This window comes from Dipodomys merriami, unplaced genomic scaffold (assembly GCF_024711535.1).
Source record: "Dipodomys merriami isolate MVZ:Mamm:240054 unplaced genomic scaffold, mDipMer1.0.p SCAF_110, whole genome shotgun sequence".
Taxonomy (NCBI): domain Eukaryota; kingdom Metazoa; phylum Chordata; class Mammalia; order Rodentia; family Heteromyidae; genus Dipodomys; species Dipodomys merriami.
Window position 1 is genome coordinate 2,049,455 of NW_027202383.1, and position 20,392 is coordinate 2,069,846.

The following is a 20,392-nucleotide window of genomic DNA, read 5'->3' on the forward strand; positions in this document are numbered from 1 at the left end:
ACTATCTGTTTTCGTTCCTACAGTGGTCTCTCCACTCTGGGTATTCTCATGAGATTTCGCCCACTGCTGTGGATTAAACCACCCTCCATGGCCTGACCTGAGCGCTTCCTCCTGACCTCCGCTCATCACCAGGGTCCAAACTTACTTTTTACTGACCTGCTGCTCCAGTAATCCGTCCAACCCTGCCACTAGTCCAGGGAGGGACAACGGCGCCCCCTGCAGGTTCTCTTTGGCTGACTCAAGCGATTTTTGTATGAAACAGGGAGAATCCTGGAAGCTGACGCTGGTGAGCAGCAGTGGCAGGCGTCTAGGAAGAGGACGGTAGGGGCAGCAGAGAGCAGCCGGTGGCCAGCAGAAAGCAAAGGCAGGCTGGACAAAAGCTGCAACCGCTCAGATAAAGAACCCAAAAAATGTTATTTTTCTAACATTCTAAGTGTGGTTCCCTTTTAAAATTGTTTTCTAGGTGGCCTTAATTTCAAACTGTTGCAAATCTTTCTTAGAAAGTGAGAGGTTTTAAAAAAAAATAATTCAAATACTGCTCACAAGCATCCAGCGTGACAGACAAGCCAAGTTTGATGAGGCCCATTTTACAATCACTCACGCACTGATTTGTCAAACATTTATTGAGCACTGTTTCCGGCCAGGCACGAGCCAGGCGCTGATATAACAATGATTGCAACCAAGTCTCTCAAGGAGCTCACAGTCTAATGGTAAACTACTGAGTAAACTGAGGCACAGAGTGGTAAATGACTGACCCACTGAGGTAGAAAGAGCTAGGTGCTTGGAGAATTGGGACTAGAGCTGGACAGAGGGCAGGAGGCAATTCACAGGAAGAGGGCCTCTCTGAGGGATGAGTGAGGCTGCACACAAAAACATTCCAAAGTCTGTGGGCAAAAAGCTTCACGTAGCCCAACTGCACCGTGACTGAAATTCAGTGAATTCATCTGTTCCCTTGGGACATTTCGCTATCGGCCCTAAAAGTGTCGGGCACGGGCCGTGGCAGGGCTGGGACACAGTAACTCGGAGGCAGCTGGAAATCACGAAGGATCGGACCTCAATTTCAGCGCTGGGAGCCACATTAAAATACTGGATGAAATCCAGGAACTTAAAGGTACTAGTACAGTTCTCCATGTGGAAGTTCGGAAAAGCTCTCCTGTCATCCTCGTCCTGAGGATTCTAATAAGTTAGAGAAAGAGAGGAAACTAGAGCACTCGTCTGTCACTTTCCATACACACATTATTTGAGCTGTACAGGGGTAAAAGCGCCACTCAGACATAATTCATCAGTGACCTGAACATTATACAGATATCTACAAAGGCATCACATTGAGACGCGTGGGCAACGCTTCACTGCACACGTGAACCAGTGTAAGGCAATTTCCTTTGTGACGTACCACAGCCTCCTCTGGGGAAGGGCAGAGTGTACTCGGAACTGTCCGTGCCCGGCCTGATCATGTGCTGTGATCAAGTCATTTCAGGAGGCCAGGCGTCTAGTTCACAGACAATAAGCAGTGAATAGTTAGTTGTAAGAGCTGCTTTCCAATGCAGAAACCATAATACTTCAGGCATCTAATAAGGGAGCCACTCCAAGCCACTCCTGCCCTTCATGCTGCTTGCTGCTGAGTGCGAAGGAGTGCACTTCGTGGGTGATTTATTGCTCTGAGAATCATGCCGATGCATAATTCATCTGTGTGGGATGCTCTAGAGAACCACGATCTATTTCTCAAATGCCATCCACTGCTCACTTCAGGCAACTCTTCCTTTACTTTACTGAGGATTTTCTTCTGAAAAAAGGACACAGAAGAGAAAAAAAATCTAAGGGATGGCTCAAAAGGCAGGCAGGTAACCGAGCATGCAATTCAACTACTCAAAAAAAAAAAAAAAAAAAAAAAGAAGAAGAAAAAGAAAAAAAGACCTTGCACAGCATTCCTAGCTGCTGGAAAGGCAGAGATCTGGAGGATCATAGTTTGAGGGTGGTCAGGAAGAAATGTGAGATCTCTTATCAAGCAGTAGCTGGGTGCTGTGGTGCACATCTATCACCCCAGCTACAAGGGAAAGTGTAAAATAGGTGGATCACAGTCCAGGCACCAAGTACAACCCTAGCTCACAAATAACCAGTGCAAAAAGCTGTTAAGAAGTGTGCCCAGCTGCAGACAGCCTGCCTAGTATGCATGAAGCAGAGTTCAAACCCTAGGATTGCCAGACAACCAAAAGAATTTTAGTGAAGAACCGTAACTCCAGCCGAGCACTGTAATCTTATCTACTATCTAATCATGATCTGAGGACCTCGATTCAAAGACTGCCAGGGCTAGAAAGCACGTGAGACTCTTATCTCCAATTAGCTACCAAAAAGCCAGAAGTGCAGCTGTGGCTCAAGTGGTAGAGTACTAGCCTTGAAAGCTCAGGGAGAGAGCCAGAGTTCAAGCCCAAGGATCAGCAAACAAAACAAAACCCCACCCTTGCACGGTAATGGCAGAAAGCTCCTGTTTCCAGTCTCAAGAATAAATGGCAAATCAAAATTGTAGCTGGGAAGGAACTCAGATACCTTTCCTGCTCAGACACCCCCACCTGCTGGCCTGATTGCAGGACAACAAAGTGCTGTTTTCAGTGATCAGAACTACGTGAAACTGAACTACAAAGTCAGAAAATCCTAAACCACCACAGTTAAGAATGATTCTGCAAACTTTGTTTTTCCAGTGCTAGTAGTCAGGCGCTGACCTTTAGATTTTTTGCTCAAGGCTAGCATTCTACCCCTTGACCCACAGCTCCACTTTTGCTTCTGGTTGTTGATTTAAGATGAAGAGTCTCATGGACTTTCCTGCCTTGGCTGGCTTGGCTGCAATTCTCAGCTCTCAGCCTCTTAAGTAGCTGGGATTACAGACCATCTCCTGGCTTTGCCTTTTTTTTTTTTTTTTTTAAACCTAAAGTTATTGTGCATAGGAAGAGTAGAAATAAACTTTTGGTTAGGTTGGTCTTTCTTTTGAGACAGAATCCCACTATGTAGCCCAATTCTAGACTGGAACTTACTATGTAGTCTAGGCTGGCCTTCAACCTGAGATCCTCCTGCCTCTGCCTCCAGAGTGCTGGGACTGCAGGTGTGCATCACCAAGCCCAGCACAAAGAAATACCTTAAATGTTATAATATGCTTTAATATTATTACTTAGAACTTGCTAGAATCGTACATTTCTGCAAGCACAAAAGGTACACTTACCTTTCCCAGAAGCTTTTGGATGTTTGCTCTTAGAGGAGGAGGCCGAGGCTCCATCGGAAGTCTTGCCCTTCGGGTGGGTCTGCTCCACCTCACAGAGGTACACGTCAATGGGCCCCTTGGTGCTTCGGATGTGCACCGTGATGGAGTCCTGCAAGGGACACACATCTCGAGATGAGCGGAGCCCTGCCTGCCCCCGTCAGACACTTCCTGAAACCACAGGGGCCTCAGGAGCCAATTCCAGCAGGTTCCTCTCTACCGAGCATTTCTACACGGAAGTCCAGTAAACAGCGAGCAGTCAGTAATTCAGCGATTCAGGCAGCCATGTTTCCAGAGCCACTGTGCGCGCGTGCGCACACACACACACCTCCACGGTGTCCGCCCTTGAGAGTCAAACATCAGTGCTTTATGACAAAGAACTCTGGAGCGCTGAGCTTTAACATGCAGGCTATTTCGATTCTAAACTAATGGGGAGGTACTGAGATTAACAGAAGGACTGATTTTTTTTGTTTTTTGGTTGGTCGTGGGGCCTGAATTCTGGGCCTGGGCGCTGTCCCTCAGCTCTTCAGCTCAAGGCGAGCGCTCTACCACTTGAGCCACAGCGCCACTTCCGGTTTTCTGGTGGTCAATAGGAGAGTCTCATGGACTTTCCTGCCCAGGCTGGCTTTGAACTGTGATCCTCAGATCTCAGCCTCCTGAGTAGCTATGTTTACAGGTGTGAGCCACCAGTGCCCGGCCAGGACTGCTTTTTTGGTCTGGTTGAAAAGAACTAAGAGAAGATCAAAAAGATACATCGTGTCATTCAGACACACACACAGACTATGAAGGGCGCTTCTCTATGATTTGTCACAGCTTTTGGCTTCACTCATTCACTCAGGAAGGATTTCCACGTGTTCCGGTGAGTACTCAGGAAATGAGGTGTTCCTACCAAAAGCTCCGCGCGTGTGGTCTGAGGCAGGCTCGCGGTCTTTCCCCTGAAGCTGGTTCAGCTTGCCCAGGCCCACCTCTCCCCTTTCCCGTGGCCAGGCCAGATGCAGACCCCACTGCCCTCCGCCCTGCCCCTCAGGCTCTCGTCTGCGGGAGCTGGGTCACGTGACTTCTCAGCGGGCCTCCCAGCCTCCTGTCCCCCTTGCTGTGGGTGGCTGGCTCCAGGCAGGTGGCAGCTGAGTTGTGGATTCTTCCAGAATGGGCAGCCAGCTGAGGACTTCCGCTCCCGGTTGGGGGTGGGGCACCTGGTCCATCGAGGGTGTGGTGGCGGCTGTTTCTGGCTTTGCAGGCCGCACTGTCCCTGCCCCAAACTACTGACTCTGAAGGCAGACAGATGCAACCACACAGACCCGGGCCCCCGCAATCCACTTACAGCGGGAAGGAAGCAGGATCTGAACCAAAGGCCGCTTTGCCAACCTTGCCTGAGGTCCACCAGCCTCTCCCAGATCTGGGGGAGCCGGACTTCACTACCCCAGCACGCTCATGCTCACGCCTCGGGCCCACAGCCAGCAGGGCCCAACCTGCATGGCTTCCAAACCTGACTCAGGGAGGAGCTCAGCGACACTCAGCAATTACTGTCTGAAGCAGCTCCAGCACTGGGAAACCAGTGCTCATTCCTGAAGAATGAGTGGCTTATGATGACCCAAAAAAGATTTATTTAGTTTTATAAAAAGTCTTGGCATTGCTGGGTACTGTGGCTCACATCTATAATGCCAGCTGTGAGGCTAGCTATGAGGTCCATCTCTGTAGCAAAATCTGGGCGATTCTTATCTCCAATTAACCACTACAAAGTGGGAAGTGGAGCTGTGTGGTACGCCAGCTCTTTTGCTCAAGGCTAACTCCAATCCTGGAGTTCAAGCACCCAATACCACCCAAACAAACAACACAGAAACAAGAGAACAACCCTGGCAGGAAAGTCCTGAGACGCCCATCGCCAATTAACCAGCACAAAGTGGGAAGGGGAAGAGCACCAAACTAGATTGGAAAAAATTAAGGGACAGTGCCCAGGCCCTGAGTTCAAGCCCAATGCTGACACATACACTCGTTTCAGCATCTGCGAAAGTTTTACTGTTACTGGGAGAGTAGCTAAAACAAGTATGAACCATCACCACCAGTCCTGACGTGTGACTGAGGGGAGGGCAGGCAGCTCCAAATGGAGTCTGGATCCACTGTCAGGTCACGTGGGCTGCACGTGCACAGCCACAACGGAGTGCTGAGATAAAGAAAAGGGGGAGGCAAGGATATTCCTCCCTACGGCAATGAGGACTGGCCAAGGGCAGAGCTGTCAGGACTTGATTGTTTGTTCTGACTCTGTCCTCATCAAGCCGCTTCAGATGACAAGGACTGTCAATGCAAACTTCCCTGCAGGGGAAGCATGTGCCAACAGCTAGCAGCCGATAAAAATACTCATTTACGCAGACATCTTACTTTTTCATTTTAAGTTTACTTTCCAAATCACACAGGAAGTCCATTCCCTAAAGCCTCTCTTACAACAGCAGCGTACTTTTGGATATTAAAGATTGAGGCAGCGGGCACTGGTGACTCACACCTGTAATCCTAGTTATTCAGGAGGCTGAGGTCTTAGTTTTTTTTTTTGTCTGTCATGGGGATTGAACTCTGGGCTTGGGCACTGTCCTTGTGCTCTTCAGCTCAAGGCGAGCGCTCTACCGCTTGAGCCACAGCACCACTTCCGGTTTTCTAGTGGTTTATTGAAGAGTCTCACGAACTTTCCTGCCCGGGCTGGCTTTGAACTGCGATCCTCAGATCTCAGCCTCCTGAGTAGCTAGAATTACAGGCGAGAGCCACCAGCGCCCGGCTGAGGCTGACGTCTTAGGATGGAAGTTCAAAGCCAGCGTAGGCAGGAAAGCCTGTGATTCTAATTAACCACCCAAACGCCAGAAGTAGAGCTATGGCTCAAGTGGTAGAGGACTAGGCCTTGAGTAAAAAAAAACCTCAAGGACAGCACTCAGACCTTGCGTTCAAGCCCTAGCATTGGTGGACACACACACACACACACACACACACACACACACACACACACACACACACACACACACACACACACACACACACACACACACACACACACACACACACACACACACACACACACACACACACACACACACACACACACACACCCTCTAGCCACCCTCTAGCTACCCTCCTCCTCTCCCACATACCCCTCTAGTTACCCAAGAAGTAGAGATCTTGAGAATCTCAGTTTGAGGCCAGCCTGGGCAAAAAAAAAAAAGTTCACAAGGCCCCATTTCAACAAATACAGTTGCCATGGTAATGTGTGCCTACCATCACAATTTGTGGTAAATATAATTAGGCAAACTGTAGTCCAGGCCACCTTTAAGAAATAACAAAGCTAGGAGTGGTGGCTCACGCCTATCATCCTAGCAACTCAGGAGGCAGAGATCTGAGGATCTCGGTTCAAAGCCAGCCCTGACAGGAAAGTCTGTGAGACTCTTAGCTCCAATGAACCACCAGAAAACCAGAAATGGTGCTGTATCTCAAAGTGGTAGATGATCACTACTGAGCAAGAGCCCAGGGACAGAACCTAGGCTCTGAGTTCATGCCTTACAACCGACCAAAAGAAAAAAAAAAAAAAATAACTAAAGCAAAAAGGATCAAATGTATGTCTCAAGTGGTAGAGAACCTGCCTAGCAAACCCAGGGCCCTGAGTTCCAAGGCCAGGACTAAGAAAAAAACTGAAGACAAATTGCTTATGTTTGAATCTGGTTCTGTCACTTTGTGCTAAGAAACAAATGTGTCTTAAGAAACAAATGTGTCTTTCTGTGCTTGGCTTTTCTCTCAAAAAGCTACAATGTCTACTTCATTTTCTGGGTTAGTCAAAACAAGTGAAAATGTATCCAAGTCTTCCCTGTGTCAGACACACAGGAAGTAAGCAACATACATACAGGAAGTAAGCAACATTCATACAGGAAGTAAGCAACATAAGCCTGCCTCAGCCTCAGCGCACCTCCCTCTTGCATGCTGGCTGAAATGCAGGGCGACCTACTTCTCTGGGAGCTGGCACATCCAGCCTGGTCTCCTCGGGTGCCTTCACTGCGATGACAATCTGCTCGTGGAAGGCCTGGATGTTGTGAATGTCCTGGTAGGTGACGTAGGCTAGCGTGAGACACAGTCAAGGACTCTAACAGAGCGCAGGTACTGGGCAGCTAATTTATTGTGTACATACAAAGGCAAGTGTTAAGAGCAGCTTTAGCTTTTAGGGTATACAAACTCACGATTGAGGAAAGTAGTTACAAAATAATCGTTCCATAGCTTTATTATTTCTGATATGATGCTAAGATTTTACAGTGTTTTATAAACATTAAGAGGACGTTAAATGAACTACTGGGATTATGATAATTTCTGGAGAAAATAAAGTCCCTAATACAAACAGAAGTGATAAAGGTGCGGTCATCCCCAGGTTTTTTTGCAGGATGTTATAGGACCGATTGGTGCCTAAAACCCCATAATACACCGTAGACACCATGTGCTTTCTATGCACTGGCACCTATGGCAGAGTCTTCTTTAAAATCAGGTGCAGCCCAGCCCTGGTGAGTCACACCTGTGATCCTACTCAGGCGGCTGAGATCTGAGGATTGTGATTTTAAGCCAACCTGGGCAAGAAAAGACCGTAAGACTCTTTATTTTGGGGCTGGGAAGGTGGCTCAGTGGTAGAGTGCTTGCATTGCATGCATGAGGTTCTGGGTTTGATTCCTCAGCACCCCATAAGCAAAAAGAAAAAAGCCGGAAGTGCTGCTGTGGCTCAAGTGGTAGAGTGCTAGCCTTGAGCTGAAGAGCTGAGGGACAGCGCCCAGGCCCAGAGTTCAGGCCCCACGACCGGACCCAAAAAAAAAAAAAAAAAGCCGGAAGTGGCACGGTGGCTCAAGTGGTAGAGCACTAGCCTTAAGCTGAAGAAATGAGGGACAGCGTTCAGGCCCAAAGTTCAGGCCCCATGACCGGCAAAAAAAAAAAAAAAAAGACTCTTTATCTCCAATTAAGCACCAAAAAATCAGAAGTAGAGCTGTGGCTCAAGTGGTAAGAGCATTAGCCTTGTGCACAAAAGCTCAAGAATAGCACCTAGGCTCTGAATTCAAACCCTGGGACTGGCAACATGCACATATGTGTGCACACATATACACACACAATTAGACATAATAAGACATAACAAGCATAGTAAATAATAAAACAAAATAGAAAGCCAGGCACAGGTGGCTCACGCCTGTAATCCTAGCTACTCAGGAGGCTGAGATCTGAGGATTGCGGTTCAAAGCCACCCCGGGCAGGAAAGTCCATGACCTCTTATCTCCACTAGAAAACTGGAAGTGGTACTGAGGCTCCTAGTGTAGAGCACTACTAGCCTTGAGCAAAAAACCTCAGAGAGGGGCTGGGAAGGTGGCTCAGTGGTAGAGCGCTTGCCTTGTATGCATGAGGCCCTGGGTTCAATTCCTCAGCACCACATAAACAAAAAGAAAAAAGCCGGGAGTGGCGCTGTGGCTCAAGTGGTAGAGCGCTAGCCTTGAGCTGAAGAGCTGAGAGACAGCGCCCAGGCCCAGAGTTCAGGCCCCACGACCGGACCCCCCTCCCCCCCAAAAAAGAAAAAAAACCTCAGAGACAGCACCCGAGCTCTGAGTTCACACCCCATGACCAACAAAGAAAGAATTATCAACAGTGCTATGCCAACCTAGGACTGTCAGTGAATAGCTGGGGTCATCCCACAAAACACCTTTAGGCAAAAATGGGCTGTGGAGGCCACACCACAAAACTTTCCTTGCTGAAGTATGGAAATTAAATCCCTAAGCTACCCTACTATAGAATCTGCTTTGGAAGCAGACATTTTCTAAAGGCACCAACTTAAAGGATATCGCTCATTTTCCTTGTCGTCGGTTAACTCAAACAACTGCTGAGCACAGTCCTTGATTAACTCATCCAATGCATCTTCCATGGCGGACAGGTTGGAAAGCTCCTCCTGCAGCTTCTTTTGTTGGGGCACTGCTCCAAAGTTGTTAAGGTCAGACCCTCTTTAAAAGAACAAAACAAGCACAGAAACCCACCGTTAATAACAGCTAGGAGATGGAGAATAATTACAATTCTACATATGAAAACAAGACATGATGGCTATAATGTACAGAGTCTATCTGGATGTAATTATTTTAGTCCATTTTTTTTTAAAGCTACTGAAGCTTGCACTCAGGCCCAGATGCTGTTCCTTAGGTTTTCTGCTCAAGGCTGGTGCTCAGCTTCACTTCTGGCTTTTTTGCTGGTTGGAAATAAGTCTCCTGGGCTCTCCTGCCTTGGCTGGCTTGGAATCAGGTCTTGGCCTGCTGAGTAGGTAGGATTACAGAATCATAGGTATAAGCCACCAGTGCCTGTCAGCTACTGCTCTTTAAAGATCTATTCCTTCATTATTAGTGGCTACTCCACCCTATGACTGAGAATAACCACTGTGCACTTTCTTTCAGTGTTTATGCATAATAAACAGAACGTAGCTCCTTGTCCTTCCTCTGCCGCAGTCAAGCGGCTAGTGTTTCACAGTGCTGAGATGAACCCTCAAGCAAACATGTCCATAGCAGACCTGGCTTGTGTCTGTACAATGAAAAAAGTGATCACTTTATGGATGCTTTCCTTTAATACTCATTTACTGTATGATCTTTGGGTTTTCACCTGCCTGAAAAACACTGTATGCCAGAACTGCTTCTTCCTGATTCTAAATATTGGGCTGCTGTAAGAGCCCCGGCTTTTCTCTTCCACGTATATGCACACACATCTGCATGTCTACTCAGGCCTAAGCCTTTGGGCCTCTTCCTTTGGGATCCTTCTCAGTCGGGCTGGCTCCTTAGCAGCTGCTTTCATTTGGAACATGGTCTTCCTTTTTTATTTCATTTTTTTTGGTGCCAGTTCTGGGCTCTCAAGGTCTGGGCACTGTCCCTGGGCTTCTGATTTGCTCAAGACCAACACTCCACCATCTGAGCAGCAAGCCCACCTCTGGCTTTTTGGTGGTTAAATGGCGACAAAAGTCTCACAGACGGGCTGAGGAGGTGCATGAAGCCCTGGGTTCGAGTCCTCCGTACCACATAAAACAGAAAAAGCTGGAAGTGATGCTGTGGCTCAAGTGGTAGAGTGCTAACCTTGAGCAAAAGCAGCTCAGGGAAAGTACCCAGGCCCCGAGTTCAAGACCCAGGACTGGCAAAAAAAAAAAAAGAGTCTCACTCACGCACTTTTCCTGCTCAGGCTGGCTTAGAACTATGCCTCCTAAGTAACTAGGATTACAGGTGTTAGCCACTAGCAGCTGGCTGTCTGAGTTTTCTCTTTATACTCAGAGTAATGTGTTCCAAAGTGACGTCCGGAGCCCAACAGTGTCACAGTCACTCAGGGTACTTGCTGCGAATGCAGATTTCTGCTCTGTCGCCAAGATCCTAAATTCCCCATGGGGAAGGAGTTCTAGGTGTTTACTACACTGTGCCTGAGAGAATGAGCTTTCAACTTTCACAGATTTCCTCTGTATCAACCACTAAAGAAGGACTTTAAAATTGTTCTATGTAATTATATATATATATATTTTTTGGTCATGGGGCTTGAACTCTGGCCTGGGGGCTGTCCCTCAGCTCTTCAGCTCAAGTCTACTGCTCTACCACTTGAGCCACGGTGCCACTTCTGGCTTTTTTCTGTGTATGTGTTGCTGAGGAATCAAACCCAGGGCCTCATGCATGGGAGGCAAGCACTCTACCACTGAGCCACCTTCCATCCCCAGATGTTTTCTTCTTATCATCTTGAAAAACAAAAATTTAAATGCAATTATTTTATTCCATCTAACTTTTCTGTATCAGAATGATATTCTGTCTATGGCACCTACTGGTCCTAAGTAGTAAGGACAATTTAAGTCCTTTGTGGGACAATGAAAGAAAAATCTCCATTTTCTTGTTCTAACAAAAATTAGGTGGATGCTGGTGGCTTCTATTCCTCGCTATTCAGGATGCTAAGATGTGAGGATCCTGGTTCCAAGACAGCCCAGAAAGCAAAGTCCATGAGACTTTTAACTCTATAACCACCAAAAGGCTGCCAGTTCAAGTAGTAGAGTACCAGACTTGAACAAAAAAAGCAAAGAGAGCATGAGTCCCCGAGTTCAAGTCCTAGTACCGGAACACACACAAAAAAGAACTGTATCTTACTGTTTAATATTGCTAATCTGGGCAGGGTGAAATGGTCAGGGAAAAGCAATGAGACCGACTTACATCCACCGAATGTGGTTCTTCGATTTTTTTTCAACCAGGTCGATTCCATCTAAGACATTGGTGATGTCGTACACTCTTCGTTTCCGCACACCCAGTTTTGTTGCAACCTTGTTTAGGTCAAGAATGCCCCCAGGAGCAGATCTGACAAGATCCATAAATTTTCGAGTTAAATAAACCAGTGAAACATCAAAACGAGGTCTCTTCACTTTTAGCGCTTCTGGGAAACAAAATAAACACATTTGTAAAATTTTAAGTAACATTCTCACTTCTTTTAAGCAACTGCTTATGTCTTCTGATTGGAAAACATAAACGCCTATGGAAATCCCCTGTGAAGTAAATTTCTCTACCTGGATAAAAAATGTACTAGCCTATCCTAGGTCTAAACAAAGGTGAGTCTACTGTCTCATAAGCAGGCTTATGTTTGTATGTACATCCCTGGTCAAGAATAGAATGAGGAATTTTTTTTGCCAGTCCTGGGGCTTGAACTCAGGGTCTGGGCACTATCCCTGAGCTTCTTTTGCTCAAGGCTAGCACTCTACCACTTGAGCCACAGAGCTACTTCCGGCTTTTTCTATTCATGTGGTACTGAGGAATCAAACCCAGGGATTACTCCATGCTAGGCAAGCACTCTACCACTAAGCCACATTCCCAGCCCTAGGAATGATTTTAAAAACTGCATTTCGCCACTGGTGTTAAAGAATCCATTAGAAAGTATTGGCTAGGACTGGTGTTTATTGCTTTTTTTTAATCTATGCTGCAGTTCAGCAGAGAAGGCCCAAACTAATCTTCCATGAGGACACTTACAACACATCTGAAGAAAAGTGCTTAATACATTATTAAAGCATTCACTACTATTCCCGTATTAACAACTTGCGTACGAGAAGGCAGTCCAAAACTCACCTCCAAATGATGTGAGGGTGTTCACCCACACCATCCTAGCACCCACTGTGTGTCACTAGGGGTGCAGCTTTGTGTGTGTGTGTGCTAAGAATTGGGCTCCAGGCTTCACATATTAGCTCATCCCCAACCTGTACATGTAATTTGTTTTCCTGATACAGTGTCTTCTTATCTAGCCCAGATCGGGCATTTACAATCCTCCCATCTCAGTATTTCCAGTGCAGGAAATACAGATGTGGGCTACCATGCTGGCTTTGTATAGAATTTAAAAAAAAATAGGAGGGGCTGGGAAGGTGGCTCAGTGGTAGAGCGCTTGCCTTGCATGCCTGAGGCCCTGGGTTCGATTCCTCAGCACCACATAAGCAAAAAGAAAAAAGCCAGAAGTGGCACTGTGGCTCAAGTGGTAGAGCGCTAGCCTTGAGCTGAAGATGGACAGCGCCCAGGCCCAGAGTTCAAGCCCCACGACCGGACCCCCCCCCCCCCCAAAAAAAAATAGGAGCTGGGAATGTGGCTTAGAGGTAGAGTGCTTTCCTAGCATGCATGAAGCCCTGGGTTCCATTCCTCAGTAACACATACACACAAAAAGCTGGAAGTGACACTGTGGCTCACGTGGTAGAGTGCTAGCCTTGAGCAAAAGAAGCTCAGGGTCAGTGCCCAGACCCTGAGTTCAAGCCCCAGGACTGGCAAAAGAAAGAAAAAAAAAAAAACGAACACAGCATTCTGTATTATGTTCTTTCTTGTGTGTGTGCACAGACCTTACACTCAGGGTCTGAGCACTGACCCTCAGCTCTTTTGCTCAAGGCAATGCTTTATCAGCTCTGCTTCCAGCTTTTTGCTGGGTAACTGGAGATAACAGTCTCGGGGGCTTTCCTGCCCAAGCTGGCTTTGAGTGGAGATCCTCCAATCTCAGCCTCCTGAGTAGCTAGGATTACAGGCATGAGCTACCAGTACCTGGCTTGTATTATATTCTTTTAATACTGCAAACATGTGGCTGCACATTGTTAACATCTGAGTCTTTGCTCAGGTTAATACTAGAAACTCAGACTGTCTCAACTTTGCTATTTTGCACTGTAATTCAATGAATTTCTTCACTACAAAATTATCCTATATACCCTTAATTCTTCTCTTGAAGTACATTCCAGTATGTGGTGCTGCGTGGAGTATTTTAAGGGGTGCTAGCATGCTGAGCTGCTACACTCCGTTCTACATGGAGTATAAGGCTCCTTCTCACATAAAGGCTGCTTTCCCAATCTGACACGCAGCAAGCAGAAGACAAAGCGACACTAAAAGCATGGTGCGCCTAGGAACCCACGCGTGGTGTAGGGTCACTAAGGGAAGAGGGCCGCAGAGCCCTGAAGTGAGGCTGCAGGTGAGCAAGACCAGACTTCAAGGTCTTGTCTGTGTACTCCTTCTCCACCACCTTGTAGAGAATGCATCTAAATAAATCCATGTCTGAGGACTCAGGGCTTCCTAAAGAACTTAGGATGCATAATAAAAATCCCATGCGTGTACTGGGAAAATCACACTGGCAGGATGACGGGAAGCGGGGGGAGCCCACGTAGAAGAAAAGGACCCCACGACCCCACTACCCCAGCTTGGAAGTCAGACCCTGGCCTGGGAGCAGCTGTCCAACACAGGGTCAGGACTGTGCGACCTCCAGGCAGAGGGAGCAGAACCTGACTCTAACCTTGAGCAATTTATTAACCTCTCTGGTCCCAGTTTGCTCGATTATAAAGACGATCACAATCCACAATCTTATTATGAAGCGCTGTTGCAGTAATTCATGCAAAAATGTTAACACACTGCCAAACACAGTACGAGAGCAGTAGATACTGGCTATCACTGTAACTCGGTGGCATGGGTGAGATGAAAGAAACACCTCAAAGGGAAAGGTAACTGAACTTGGTGACCAACTACAGGGGACACTGAGGCAGCAGCCAAGGGAAAACTGATTTGTGATTTATATCTGGTCATCTCTGCACTAAAAATTGATAAAAATGAGAATCAACTTAACAGGAAATGGGAGGGGGGATCTATCACAAAGCTCTCCCAGCACCATAAATGCTCCCCAAGGCGGGGCATGTCCGGTCAGGAGGGGGGGAGACCCCAGGAAACTAGGCAGGCAGGGGCCGACCTCACGCTCACAGCCCAGCTACACTCGATTCTGTGGCAGCAACCAGGAATTCCTCGCCAAGAATAGAATTAAAGGAAAAATTCTTATACATGTAGCTTTCCTTTTGACAAGAAGCAATGGTATCTACTTCTACATATGTGATATTTAAATAGATGTTTACATGGAATCTAATCAGGCTAATTAGCAACTCCGTGACACCAAATACCTATCCTTCCTTTGTATGAACAGGTCAAATCCCATCTTTCAGCTATTTGGAAATAACCCATTTGCGCAGTCTCCATGCTATGCAACAGAACACAGAAACTCTACATGCTGTCCAAGTGAGACTGCAGCCTACACCACCCTTTCCCTGCCACTCCACCCCCACCCCCTCCAGCTTCTCATAGACTATTCTAGAGTCTATCAGTAAGATCATAGGGAATTCATAACAGATCCATTTTTCCCCCTTTGGGTGCCAGTCCTGGGGCTTGAACTCAGGGCTTGGGAGCTGTCCCTGAGCTTCTTTCGCTCAAGGCTAGCACTGTACCACTTGAGCCATAGCTAGAAAGCCACTGGCAATAAGTCTCACAGACTTTCCTACCCAGGCTGGCTTTGAACTGCCATCCTCAGATCTCAGCCTCCTGAATAGCTAGTATTACAGGTGTGAGCCATCAGCACCTGATGCCCAGAATGTAGGGCTTTTAACTGTAGGAAGTTCATACTACAAAACCTAAAACCTATTTGGCAATCAACTTACTTCTCATGGACACATATTGTACATTGTCTTCTAAATTAATCCTTATTTTTGATGGCTAGAAAAAAAGAAGACATAAAAAATTAAATAGCAATTTAAAAACAACAATGCGAATCAAGAGCATTTTACTTTCTAACACAAAGGGTTTTCTTTTCTCCCATGCTGAGGTGTAAGAAAAGTTATATTCCCAAACTATACTCTAATTGTAATCATATCTGACCACATTTCCCAGACTACAACCTCCCTAGGTAAGAATGGCAGTCCTGGGGGTTGGGGACTGGGGGGGGGGGGAACCGCACATGCACAATCATTACTGAACAGACACTACTCTAGTGACAGCACCAGTTATTGGGACAAAAGGAACACAAGGTCAAGACACCACACCCAGCTCTAGAAGGCTAAGGAGAGGAGACCAAGCCTTTAGAGAAGCAAAACAAATGCGGGCCCTGGCTTGGAGCCAGAGGTTTGGCGCTTCCCTAGCAAGCCACGCTCTCCCAGTAGCATTTTAAATAAGGGAAAACAGGGCTTGCAGGGTTTAACTAGAAACCCTGCTATTAGAGAAATAAAGTTCGTTAAGTTCCTTAGACAAAGTTAACTTGACAGCCATCAACTTTATATGAACTGGTAGTAACATCAGCAATGCAAAAAGGAATAAATCCTAAATATGAAAGCATGAAATAGCAACCTACATTAACTTTGCACATGGAAAGAAGAGACATGAATCTCATCACTATCACCTCGATAAAGATGTGTCTAAGAAAGAAAAACTGGGGAACGGAACTCCACAAGTGCCCTGAGGAGAGAGAAGATTGTGAGGTACCAGCCAGGGAAATCAGACAAGCGGCACCAGAAAGGGGCCAAGGCTGAGCCCTGATGGGAAAGGCAGATCCTGCCTGAACAGCAAACTATGTGGAGAGAAGGGAAAGACGGAACCTTTACCAAAATGAAGGCGTGAAGAAGACACAAACTGTGTAGCACTTAAGAGTGTGGAACAGCTTGGACTTTGTCACAACCAGACTTTTTTTTTTTTTTTTTTTGTCGGTCGTGGGGCTTGAACTCTGGGCCTGGGCACTGTCCCTCAGCTCTTCAGCTCAAGGCGAGCGCTCTACCACTTGAGCTACAGCACCACTTCCGGTTTTCTGGTGGTTTATTGGAGATAGGAGTCTCACGGTCTCTCCTGCCCGGGCTGGCTTTGAACCGCGATCCTCAGATCTCAGCCTCCTGAGTAGCTAGGATTACAGGCGTGAGCCACCAGCGCCCGGCACAACCAGACTTCTGAATGCCACTTAATAGTCAAGTCGATGGTTTAGAAACATAATGAGGCCAGGTGCTGGTGCTCAGGAGGCTGATATCTGAGGATCAGGGCTGGAAGCCAGCCTGGACAGGAAAGTCTCTGAGACTCAGCTCCAGTGGACCACCAGAAAACCAGAAGTGGTGCTGTGGCTCAAAGTGGTAGAGTGCTGGCCTTGAGCAAAAGGGCTCAGGGACAGTGCCAGGCTGAGTTTAAGCCCCACGACTGACCAAAACAACAACAACAACAACAACAACAAAACAATAAATAGGACAGCAATAAGGCAGAACTGGGAGGGACAGGGGGCCAGGAGAGACGCAAAGCTCTTGGTTTCTGTTAGTGTTACAAGTTCTTGGCATGAAATGCCCTAGAAAGTGAACCTGAGACAGAATCCTCCTGGAAAATTGTCAGACTTGGAAGGACCATGTGTGCACTGCTGACGCCAGGAATGCCCGCCTTGGGGTAGGGGCCATGGCTAGGGACTCTCCACATCAGACATTTACAAACATGGCATCCCACGCCACAACACTGACCTGTAGCCCAAAGTTGCCAACTGTCACTGCTTGTTTAACATTTAACCCCTCACCTGATACAGTGTGAGACAGGGGCTGCAACTGTAGCAAGATTCTTGTGCCTGTGCACATGGGTACTGGCGCTTGAACTCAGGGCCAGGTTTCTGTCCCTGAGCTTTTTCATTCAAGGCTGGTGCTCTACCACTTGAGCTACATACCCACTCATTTCAGGCTTCTGCTGGCTAATTGGAAATAAAAGTCCCGCCGTCTTTCCTGTCTGGGCTGGCCTCAAACCATGACCCTCAGCATCCTGGGCCACTGGCGCCCAGCTGTGTAGCAAGATTCTTGAATGAAAAAAATTCCATCCTCTTCAGCTGATGTGAAACACAGGCAAAGTGTCCCGTGTGTGCTCAGGCGCTGGCTGCAGAGGCTTCTGTTCTCCATTTAGAGCAGTGCAGCCAAGCTCTGCACACCCAGCACTCGCTGCTTTCCAAACAGATGCCCCTAACACCTTGTCCACACCTGGCTCTCCAGGCCCCAGCAGCCTTGATGGGCACACTGGACAAGGTCCAAGCTACTGCAACGGCTGCTCTCAATCTCACATGTGAAGATAGACGCTGTGTGTGCACGCATACCAGTCCTGGGGGTTATTATGATCTGGTGACTAAAACTATGTTTTCCATAAGAATATGGAAAACTTGCTAGGCATTGGTGGCTCATGCCTGTAACCCTCGCTACTCAGGAGGCTGAGATTTGTGGTTCTCAGCTGGAAGTCAGCCTGGGCAGGAAAAGTCTGTGAGAATCTTATCTCCAATTAACCACAAAAACCCATAAGGGTTGCCAGGCATTGGTGGCTCATGCCTGTAATCCTAGCTACTCAGGAGGCTGAGATCTGAGGATTGTGGTTCAAAGCCAGCCCTGGTAGGAAAGTCCATGAGACTCTTATCTCCAATAAACTACTCAAAAAAAAAAAAAAAAGCAGCTCAAGGACAGTGCCCAGGATCAGAAGAAAGAGAGAAAGAGAGAGAGAGAAGAAAAAGAGAAAGGAAGAAGAAGGGAAGGAAGGAAGGAAAAATATGGAAAATCTCAAGGACGTGGGTATCTTCTGGTCCGGTCCACAGGCTAAGTGGTTTCCAGCAATGGGTGGGTTGGAGCTTTTATCCAATTCTCAAGATGAAGGCCAATACAGATTGTGTCAATCAGGAAGGCACCAACACATACAGGAACCAGTCACAGGACAGAGACTAAATTCCCACAGGAAGAAATGCAGATAACCCTGATAACACCATCATATCTGGAAAGGGAAAGAAGACAAGTTGGGGTGGGGGAAGGGCCTCCAACTCCAGCAATCCCTGGGGCCAAAACTACAGAATTGGAGGATGGAAACAGCAGCTAAGACTCTGTGTCTGCCCCCGGTGACCCTAGTCAGAACACTCTTCCCAGAATGCTAGGGCAGAAATTCCAGCAGGGCACTGGCTGGTCATGAGGTGGTCAAGGGAGACAGAGTGGGCACAAACTATCTTCTTCCAGAAGTCTGCCTGGGAAAGAGGAGAGACAGATAATTAGGAGGGCATGTGAGATTAGAGAGGAGATGGATTTAGATTGCTATTTAAGTCATCAAGGACTTGGCACTGGGTTCATAGAGGCTTCTCCACTTTCCTAATCATGAGCCAGCCACTAATATATCCAAGTCTGTCTGGCAACTGCAAAACAAAAATAGTCTCTTAGGACTGCTGTGAGGACTTAAATAAGAATGGGCATAGCATGGGACATACTGAGTTATTACTGGTCGAGGGAGAAACAGAAAAGGGTGGGCTGATCAAGAGCCCCAAGAATCATAGGAACACAGCATGGAGCTTGAACAGAAGGGCGTTACGATGTGTGCTGTCCCCCTTAGCTTTTTTTCTGCTCGACGCTGGCATCCTACCACTTGAGCCACACCTCCACTTGCAGCATTTTTAGGTGCTTCATTGTGGAGAAGAGTCTCCCGGACTTTCCAGCCCGGACTAGCTTCGAACCACGATCCTTCAGATCCTGAGTTAGCCCCCGCCCCCGCTTCCCGAGTAGCCCAGATGACAGGTGCGCGCCTGGCCGAGGGCGTCGCGCCCCGCTCCTTTTCCCATCGGTCGGGGCCGGTGACAGGTTTGGGGTGGGGAACCTGAGTCGGGAGGTCGGCAGGGCGGGCGGGGGGGGGGGGGGAGGGTGCAGCCGAGGCGGGAGAACGCGGGGAGCCCCGCCGCGCGCCCGCGGGCACAGGTGCTGCTGGGCGGTGGAGGCCGCGGGGAGGGCGGGGAGGGGGCCGGGGGGAGGAGGGCGGGAGAGGAGGAGGGCGGGGGGGGGGAGCGGGCCCACCCAGCCCGCCGCCCGCCCCTTACCAGCAGGCTCTCCACGCTGATGGGGTCCCGGCAGCGGCGGCGCACCGTCTCCTGCGCCGGGTCCAGCAGCAGGCTGGGCAGCCTCCGCGCCGGCTGGCTCATGCTGCCGCCCGCCCGCCCGCCCGCCCGCCGGCCCGCGCCTCGCGCCCGCCCGCTCTCCCGCCGGCCCCGCGCTCGCGCCCGCGCGCTCTCCCGCCGGCCCGCGCCGGCCCGGGCACCGCTCCCGCCGGGACGCCCGGCCCCGCGCCTGCAGGAGGACGCGCCGCGGCCCCACGAGCTCCCGCTGCCGCCGCCGCCGCCGCCGGCGCCAGGGGCCGCGAGGGGACGAGGGCGACCCGCGGCGCTCAGGACGCCGGGCCCGCCATGTTCCCGCCTGCGCAGCACACGACCCTCTCCGCGCATGCGCGCCGCCGGCGCCGCTCCTCTCCCCCCTCCCTCCCCGCGTTCCCACGCACCAGTCCGTGGGCCGGGAAACCCGGAGCGCGGATCACGGAGAGGACGGAGAGGTAAAACCTGGAGGTGGAGCGGAGAATCTGAGGAAGGGAGCGGGCAGAGACGGGGCCTGGGCCTTGTGGGAATGAGGGGCTGATGAGGCTCCGGCTTCCCTTCGCGCCTCGCCCGCCCGCCCGCCCGCGCGCTCGGTGCGACGCGGATTGTGCCACCCAGGTGAAGCTGGGCGTGGGCCGCACCTGTCCTCCCCGTCCCGGGAGTTCCTGACCAGTGTGCATTACACGGTGAGCCCGGACCCAAACCAAACCACCACCACCAAAACCAAACAGAAGCCACAGCAGTGAAACGCTGTGCCGGGCCGTGCTTCGTTCTTGGAGGAAGCAGTTATGGATGGCCTCTGACGCCATGTACGCGAGCAGGGCTCAGGAGACGCTTGGGAGAAGACAGATAAACACATCACATTAAGCTGGAGCCGAAAGGTTGTGTTTTCGGGTTTGTGGTTGTTGTTATTGTTGTTGTCGGTCATGGGCTTGAACTCAGGGCCTGGGCGCTGTC

At 49.0% G+C, this 20,392-nt stretch overlaps 1 protein-coding gene across 1 annotated transcript; it reads right to left on the bottom strand.

Moving 5' to 3' along the window:
* Window positions 1-605: 605 nt before the first annotated feature.
* On the bottom strand, window positions 606-19,789 carry E2f6 (E2F transcription factor 6). Its single transcript, XM_070015212.1, has 7 exons — window positions 19,388-19,789; window positions 15,213-15,267; window positions 11,446-11,662; window positions 9,079-9,234; window positions 7,224-7,338; window positions 3,212-3,359; window positions 606-1,783 (listed from the first exon to the last, which is right to left on the bottom strand). The coding sequence occupies exons 1-7, from the start codon at window positions 19,787-19,789 to the stop codon at window positions 1,767-1,769; spliced, it is 1,110 nt and encodes a 369-aa protein (XP_069871313.1). The 3' UTR covers window positions 606-1,766.
* Window positions 19,790-20,392: the final 603 nt, after the last annotated feature.

What these genes read in the sequence shown, in the direction of transcription:
- E2f6 (XM_070015212.1), bottom strand. Translation starts at nt 19,789, where the DNA reads ATGCGCGGAGAGGGTCGTGTGCTGCGCAGGCGGGAACATGGCGGGCCC. An exon ending in TCAGCGTGGAGAGCCTGCTG is followed by an intron (nt 15,268 to 19,387) that starts GTAAGGGGCGGG and finishes CTTTTTTTCTAG; the next exon opens with CCATCAAAAATAAGGATTAA. An exon ending in AAGAACCACATTCGGTGGAT is followed by an intron (nt 9,235 to 11,445) that starts GTAAGTCGGTCT and finishes GTTCTTTTAAAG; the next exon opens with AGGGTCTGACCTTAACAACT.